The 8570-nt window shown below is 42.4% G+C and overlaps 2 protein-coding genes across 3 annotated transcripts in view; both read right to left on the bottom strand.

Annotated features, from left to right (window-relative positions):
- Positions 1 to 253: 253 nt before the first annotated feature.
- Positions 254 to 8570, bottom strand: part of LOC307169699 (G-protein coupled receptor family C group 5 member B) — a 9568-nt gene continuing 1251 nt past the window's right edge. The window contains exons 2-4 of the mRNA XM_079890465.1: positions 3776 to 4895; positions 2089 to 2123; positions 254 to 1993 (exon numbers count right to left, since the gene is read on the bottom strand). Of these exons, the coding sequence (XP_079746591.1) occupies positions 1901 to 1993; positions 2089 to 2123; positions 3776 to 4757 (1110 nt within the window). The 5' untranslated portion in view covers positions 4758 to 4895 and the 3' untranslated portion in view covers positions 254 to 1900. The remainder of the gene's footprint in view (positions 1994 to 2088; positions 2124 to 3775; positions 4896 to 8570) is intronic.
- The window catches only part of pde6hb (phosphodiesterase 6H, cGMP-specific, cone, gamma, paralog b), a 3697-nt gene continuing 3443 nt past the window's right edge, over positions 8317 to 8570 (bottom strand). The window contains exon 4 of one of the 2 annotated variants that reach the window (XM_079890634.1): positions 8317 to 8570. This exon is cut by the window's right edge and continues 1992 nt beyond it. The gene's annotated coding sequence lies outside the window, so the exon portion shown is untranslated. The other variant, XR_013823214.1, reaches the window with a different exon arrangement.

The raw sequence follows: 8570 nt of genomic DNA, 5'->3' as shown, positions 1-8570 counted from the left end.
TCATGTTTAACAAGGCTTTGCTCAGGGTATAAGATGGACAGGTGATATAAGTTTATCTACAGCATATTCTTCCATTCTGTGATCTGTGTCTGCCAGGACTGATCATTCTCTCTTCACTGCTCACAGGTAAACACACTTCTACATGCTCTTTAAACTCCTGGGAAAGAGTTAGTTAGAGTATTCTTCCTGATCTCAGAGTCACAAACACTCTTTATTCCTGCAAGTGTTGCACACACATAAGAGACAGTGTTTTCTGCTGGCACATGCGCTCTTTATTTCTGTCACATTCTGCCAAACACAACAAACACAACCAGAGATGTAGTTTGACAGTGTGTTGAAATGACTGTCAGTGTGACTCGCCATCGCCCCCTAGTGTCAGCCGCTAGTGGACGCAGGGTTAAGTGACGTCAGCATACTTAATAAATCATAACTAATCATCATAACTAAAACAATACATACATAATAAGAGTACTTGCATCTGTACCACTAGACCCTCCCCCACTAAAAAAGGGTAACCCTTTCTATGAAGCCTGCATTTATAATGCATCATAAGGGTATTCATAATGCATTATTATACATGCATAACGCCTTACACACAACTATGCTGTATCATCTCAATATCACACACACACTGTATGTGGTCAATGTGCAATCTCAGTATCATATCAATAATCCTAACAACAGAAATAACGCTTACCTACTTTTAGATTTGGAAAAGCCTTTTCATTTGACAGTTTTAGTGAATAAAACATGATTTGCATTGTGAATGTACTGTTCATGTGTACTTTTGCGCACAGCTTTGATTTTACCGTAAGGGAAATGTCTTTTAACCACTTCATGATATCTTATGGCTGTTTAATAGAAGACTTCACTTTTGTTACTTTATACTTAAAGCAGACAAAGGCCGCTTGTAAATATTATGACCACATTATAAAGCGCTTTAGAGGCTTTGTTTTGTCACTTTGCTTTAAGCAGTAAAAGACTCATAAAATGTAGTATGATACTGTGCAGATCTTAAATAAACAATGTCAAGATATGAGACTTGAGAATCTAAAAGATTTTTCTCCTTAAAACTGCAGTGAACCAAAGACACGCTTTGAAATCGCTGGTGTTTCTCACGTCACAAACTACCTTGTAACCAATCAGATCAATGTGTGATCGTCAACCAGTGGATCTCTGAGCTGAGTGAGTGAGTGGAGGAAGGGCTCATTTGCATATTCATAGAACCGCACATACTAAATGAGGCAAGGGTGTCGAGTTACATTCAAGATATTTTAAAGCATCAAGAAATTTTCACAGTTAAAAGTGTTAAAATATGTCAGTTTGGTGATCAAAGATGAGTTTTAAGGGATAAAATGATTGACTAGAGGGGGACTTTAATAGTTATACCCACAAATAGGTCATTATTTTTACTGTAGTTGCGATTTTCATGAGATGATACAACTCATTATAAGTTTGTTTATAAGGCATTACAAGTGTATTATAACGCATTAAGAATACCCTTATGATGCATTATAAATACAGGCTTCATAGAAAGTGTTACCAAGAAATGTTTCCTTGATATTTTCCCACAACTTCAGAGCAGTTGTTTCCAGGCTGGCCCGGTCATTGCTGCGAGACAAAGAGGAAGGTTTTGAGTTGTGCACGAAATCCTGCTTGCCATGGCTTGTTTTCTCCGAAAAACTGGTCAGTTTTGCAGGCAACTTTTGCACAGGCGTGAACTCGTGATTATTTTTCGTTATTACAGGCGGGATTATTTTTGCTTTGTTTGAAATATCTTCTAGCTTCTGAAGGACAGTACTAAATAACAACGTGGCCTTTAATCTCTAATTTCTGTACAGGTTCTGCAAGGGGTTCATGAACTCAGGAGACAGAAAGAGTGTGTGGACTTCAGCAGTCGTCAAGCTCTCTGTTCGTAGTAGTCGTCGTACGGCTCGCTGATGTTGGTGGTAGTGGGACGTGGGATGCTGTAGTCTTTCTCAGCACAGATCTCCTGAAACATAAAACACACTGCAGATTGTACCATGTGACAGTGACATCATCACCCACCCAGTGCTGCAGGATTATGATTTGACGATGAGAACTCACACTCATGAAGATTCCAGATGACGCCACGACTTGACCTGCAAAACAAACATGTCACCTTTGTAGAATGTTACGCAGAATACACTCGTGATCTTACGCAGAATACACTCGTGATCTTACGCAGAATACACTCGTGATGTTACGCAGAATACACTCGTGATGTTACGCAGAATACACTCGTGATCTTACGCAGAATACACTCGTGATCTTACGCAGAATACACTCGTGATGTTACGCAGAATACACTCGTGATGTTACGCAGAATACACTCGTGATGTTACGCAGAATACACTCGTGATGTTACGTAGAATACACTCGTGATCTTACGCAGAATACACTCGTGATGTTACGCAGAATACACTCGTGATGTTACGCAGAATACACTCGTGATCTTACGCAGAATACACTCGTGATCTTACGCAGAATACACTCGTGATGTTACGCAGAATACACTCGTGATGTTACGCAGAATCACTCGTGATGTTACACAGAATGTTACGCAGAATACACTCGTGATGTTACGCAGAATACACTCGTGATGTTACGCAGAATGCACTCGTGGGGCCCTATCTTGCACCCAGCGCAATTGACTTTGTACAGCGACGCATGTATCATTCCTATTTTGCACCCGCGCAAAGCGGACTTTTCCCTCCACAGACACACGTCGCTAAACTAGGGAATGAACTTGCGCTCCCGGGGGCGGTTCAGCGCAAAGAGGAGGCGTGTTCTGGCGCAAACGTTCCCTCATGCTATTTTGCAGGTTTAGAAAACAGTTGCGCCACTAACCAGGAAAAAATAGTTTAAAGTCAGTGGCGCGTTGCGCACGTTATTCATATGCTATTTTAAGGGCGCATGCTTGGCCATAATCAATGTAGCGTGTGCACAACACACATACACTTTGATTCTCTCATCTACACAGAAGCAGCAGTTTTCATTTTTGCAAATCATACATTATTACGATAGATAGATAGATAGATAGATAGATAGACAGACAATTTATTATAAAAGCATACATCTAGCTTACACATTTACCCAAATTATCATACGCCTTTTTAACCGAAGTTAATTTGGGTGTGTTTCTCCATCCCCAACGTCCCTGACAAGAGCGTTGCTCTCCTCGGCTGTGAACCGCTCCTGGCAAATCCGCCGTTATAATAGCAATCCGCTATGGAAAAAGCGCTTCTGCTCTTAAAGGGAATGTGAGATGACTCTCTGATTGGTTTATTTCACGTTACGCCCAAACCACACCTATGAATAATGAAGCTACTTCAGACCAACCCATTTTAGATTTGCGCCGGGCGCAAGAGTCATTTATCCCGCCGGTATAATAGCAACAGCGCCGAGACCCGCCCACAAAGTTACTTGCGCTTTGCGCTTTGACACTTGCGTTTCAGATCGTTAAAATAGGGCCCGTGATGTTACCCAGAATTTTACGCATAATACACTTGGGATGTAACATAGAGAGACTTGTAGTGAAGAGACCGTCTGTGGAAACAAGGTGGAATCTCTAATGCTAAAGAAAACTCATCTTGTTTGTAGGATTTAGACACAAAAGGCTAATAAATGTGATACAAACTATTCATTTTGTGTTTGCAAACAATTTTTTAATATTTTTATGCTTTTTACTATTGCTGAAATAAAGTGTAAAGTTGTCGAACATGTTCAACATGACTGTGTTCTCTCCCCATACCTCTGCTCCCGTCCGCATCCGTCTGGAAGCCGCTGTTGTCCGAGCCTGTTCTCGGCTCTGCTGAAGCTGGTGTTCTGGGGCTCGTCCAGCCGGTGAAGTCCAGAGGCGGGTCTTTGGTGCGGGGGTCTCTCCTGCACATGATGCAGACCTGAGTGAAGCCATGTCCCAGGAGCAGCACCCAGCCGTTAGCGGTCAGTGCCACGCTGATCACGGGGTCGTCCCAGTTGGGGCTGCGGCCCATGGCCCGGTTCCCGTAGGTGAGCAGCGTGATCCAGACGATCCAGACAGAGGCGCTCAGCATCAGCGTGAGGACCAGCAGCCCGGCCTGCAGCTTGTTCTGCCGGCGCGTCTGTCCGCTGTAGCTGTAGCTGTAGGTGACGTACGCGCGCCGGAGGAAGCTCAGCGCTAACACCAGCGCCGCGGCTATCAGGAGCATCACGTAAATCTGCAGCATGGCAAACTCCGGCGGTGAGAACTGGCAAGTCCTCTTGTCCTGCACCAGCACCACCAGCAGCCACTCCGCCGCTACGATTACCTGCACTAGCGCTAGCGCCGCGGTCACGCACACCTCCCTCCACCCGCGCGCTAGTGCCGCCCCCAGCAGGGCCAGACCGCGCGCTAGCAGAGCGCCAAACGCTGCGCTGAACACCACGCTGAAGGCAAACACGCGCACTGGGCAGGTCTGCGGGGAGAGCGAGATCATGAAGCAGTAGGGGAGAGCGAAGACGCCGGCTGTGGCTAGCAGGAACAGCATCAGCGCCGCTAGCGCACCGGACCGACGGCGGGAACACAGCAGCAGAACCAGCATCAGCACCACACAGCTCACCAGGCCCAGCCCGGACACGGCCTGAACCGCCATACCCCACGCATCGCACAGAGCCCAGTACGCCTGAGCCAGAGCCGGACCGCAGCCCGCCGGCCTGGAGCCGTTCCCGCGCTGAGGATCCATAGAGCCGTTCCCCCGCTGGAGATCCATGGACATGCTTCGACAGCGGCGTCTGATTGGATGATGGATCTGACGCAAGTGCTGAACTGGATCTGTTGAGAATGGTGATGATGATGATGGTGATGATTGATGATGAACGTGATTTTCTCTTTACTCTCTTATGCTCACAGTGATCTACAGGAAAGACAGAGTTTCTCAACATACTTCCAGTTGTATTTACTTACTTAACCATCCACCTACCCATCCACCCCCCCCCCCCATTTATCTATCCATTTATCCACCCATCCATCCATCCGTCCGTCTGTTCACACTACAAAACAAAATCCCTAGAGTTAAATTAACTCTGCTCTGAGTCTGAGTACATATGGTGCCGCTCTGAAGAGTGTTAAAGTAACTCTGAATCAGAGTTAAAGTTAATGAGATATTTAAGTTATTAATTAAGTGATAATTGAGCATTAGTGATGAACACCTGCTGTTAATAAGCAGAATCACTGAAGGAAAGAGAAACAACAAGAACAGAAAAAAGAGAAACACAAGAACTTCAACTGACTTCAGACACAGCCTTAGATTACATCAACTGAAGATAAAAGACATTACATCTCTGAGGATCTCAGCAGAGGAGGATTAAACAACTCCACAAACAGCATTACCAGCTTCACTTATTAATAACCAGTTGACTTCTTAGTACTTATTATCACTTATTACTTCCAGTTCTGCCTTATTGAGAATTAACAGAGTTCTAGATTATGTTTTATTGAAAACCATTATGGTGATCAGTGTCTCCTTTAGTTGGGCAGTTTGACTCTTGGCTTATTATGTGAGTTTGTGGTCTTTATAACAGTGTTTAACAAAATACATAATTTGTTGCAAATGAAGCCAGAAACAAAGATGGTCAGGTGAATAAAATAAAAAAATAGAATAATCAGGTGAATAGAATAATAGAATAGACAAGAATAATTCACTGCTATTATCCCAGACCAAAAGTGGTCCTTCTTTATTAATAGGTTATATTCACTGACAATAATTTCTTGCAAAAGATCAGACATGCTGAATTTTTATCTTTAAAACACATTATGGGGGAACAATAACTTTAGACACACACACAAAAAAATCTTTAGACACACACAGACATCAAGAATCAACATATAAATCTCAACAATTGTGACATGCTTCATGCCGAAATGCACGCTGGGAGCCATGAGTTTTACACTATGGTGACTCCCAGCATGCATTGCGGCATGAACCATGTCACCTGTAACGAACTGCTCCGAGACACGAAGGTTGAGGATCCAAATGCAGTGTTTTAATGAAAGGGTAATCCACAATCGTAGTAAAGACAGGCAAAAGGTCAGAGCACAGTAAATCAGTCCAATCAAACAAACAAATCCAGAGGGTGAGACAGGAACGGGACAACCAGGACACAGGCAGATATAAAAAACCTGGAACATGGAAAACAGTGGAAACGCTCAGAAATGCAGTGTTACACGTACAAGACTTCGCAGGGAATTAATGAGTGAACATGGTTTAAATAGGCTGAGACTGACAAGGTAATGAGACACAGTTGGATGCAATCAGGAATGAAGAGTCTGGGCAGTGAGTTATGGGAGATGTAGTTTCAGTCCGGGGTTGGAGTGCCCTCTGGTGGTAATGACGGATTTCATATGTTGATTCTTGATGTCTGTGTGTGTCTAAAGATTTTCCCATAATGTATTTTAAAAATCTAAATTCAGAATGTCTGATCTGTTGCAAGAAAGTTTTGTCAGTGAATATAACCTATTAATAAGAAAGAACCACTTATGGTCAGGGATAAGATTAGTGATTTTTTTCTACTTTATGATTCTGAAAACCATATCACCTGACCATCTTTGTTTCTGGCTTCCTTTGCAACAAATTATGTGTTTTGTTAAACACTGTTACAAAGACCACAAACTCACATAATAAGCCAAGAGTCAAACTGACCAACTAAATGAAACACTGATCACCATAATGATGACCAAGCATCTTCATCTTGTTTCTCTTTCCTTCAGTGATTCCTTCAGTGTTCATCATTAAATGATCAATCATCACTTAATTAATGACTCATTAGCATTAACTCTGATTCAGAGTTACTTTAACTCTTTACAGTGGGACCATATGTACTCAGAGCAGAGTTAATTTAACTCTGGGGATTTTGCTGTGTACCATTCAGAAGTTTGGGTTCGGTAAGATTTTAAAGAGCACCTATTCTGCTTCTTTCCATCTTCATCTGTCGCCAGTGTGTAATGTTGCTGTATTCTCTATTGGCGCATTTCCACTGCATGGTACAGTACGACTCGGTTCGGTACGGCTCACTTATGGCGCATTTCCACTGCATGGTACGGTACGGTACGGTACGGCTCGCTTCGGCTCGCTTTAAACGGTACCACCTCTGTTGAGGTTCCAAGCGTACCGTACCGATACTAAAATGTGACGTGAAAACACTGCAGATCACTGATTGGTCAGACAGAATCATCACTACCAGCGTCATTGTATTTGCTGCCATCAGCCTCATTTTAAACACATTTCTCCGTCTTGCAGTTAAAAACACCCACGTGCCGAGAATCAAGAACACCATCCCCTCGATAGGCTCCATTGTTCCTGTGTTGTGCGTTTGAAATGTAGCGTACAGGAGTGGCCTTTTTAAATTGATGAATTATGCTATTACACTCTATTTCAAATGTGTCTATCCGATTTGATTACAACGATGATCCGCCATAGTTTGATCTGTCCCGCTACAGTTTAGTAATGAAACTAAAAGATCACTGTTGATCAACAATGAACAAACATTGGTGCGAATGAGCGGCCGGAGCGCGTCAAGGGTTTTCTGTGAGAACGGTGTGTGTTAGCGGCCCCTAAGTTAATAACTAATGATCTTTGCAACGGAAGTGAATCAATCAAACTAACTTTATCTGGACAATAACTCTATTCTAGATCTGCTGTAAAGCCTAAACACTCTGTTACTGTAATCTCCTGTTATCACTGTAAAGTTGCTTTAAAGCGATCTATATTGTTAAAGCGCTGTATAAATGAAGGAGACTTGCTCATCACAGTTCAGTCCAGGTGTCAGAAACACGTCTCCTTGTGTGTGTGTGTGTGTGTGTGTGTGTGTGTGTGTGTGTGTGTGACGGGAGGGATTCCTGACACTGTTTCAACTCCTTACACACTTTATAAGCTCTTCACGATTTGGTCTAAACACCATCATATGTGTATATACACACATACAGTACAGCGAGTGCATTTATTCCAGAACACAGCACTGTTTTAGATGTTCCGTGAGTTCAGTCTAAAATACGTTTTGTTTTGTTTTGTTTTCTTTAGGTTTGGTCTTAAAAATGGCCGTGTGAACGCTAAGAGAACCAGGACTAAATGCATTATTTTCTTTCAGGACTAAATGTATTATTTTCTACATTTATATCATTATCATATTTTTTTTTTGTCTGGATCTAGAGAACTACAAGTGTGAACACAGCCTTAAACTCTTCAGAACTCATTCTCTTTAAACCGTGCTTATTATTATTATTATTATTATTATTATTATCATTGCTGGTGATGAAGTGTTGAAGCCGTGAAGCAGATTCACAGAGAGTTTGAAGAACAGCGTTTATTTGAAATACAAATCTCTGTGACATTATAAATGTCTTTACTGTCACTTTTGATCAGTTTAATGCGTCCCTGATGAATAAAAGAATCCATTATTAAATAAGTATTCAAAACAAACATTTGAACAGTAGTGAATACCATTATCTTTCAGTTCATTCTCATTGTATTCTTTCTCTTATTTTCCTTATCTATTGTGTTTTTGACCCGTAACTTGTCCTGCGCCGTTTGTGC

Source organism: Squalius cephalus (assembly GCF_949319135.1).
Source record: "Squalius cephalus genome assembly, chromosome: 1".
Lineage (NCBI taxonomy): Eukaryota > Metazoa > Chordata > Actinopteri > Cypriniformes > Leuciscidae > Squalius > Squalius cephalus.
The sequence above is the reverse complement of the archived record's forward strand: the minus strand, read 5'-3'. Positions and strand labels throughout refer to the sequence as shown.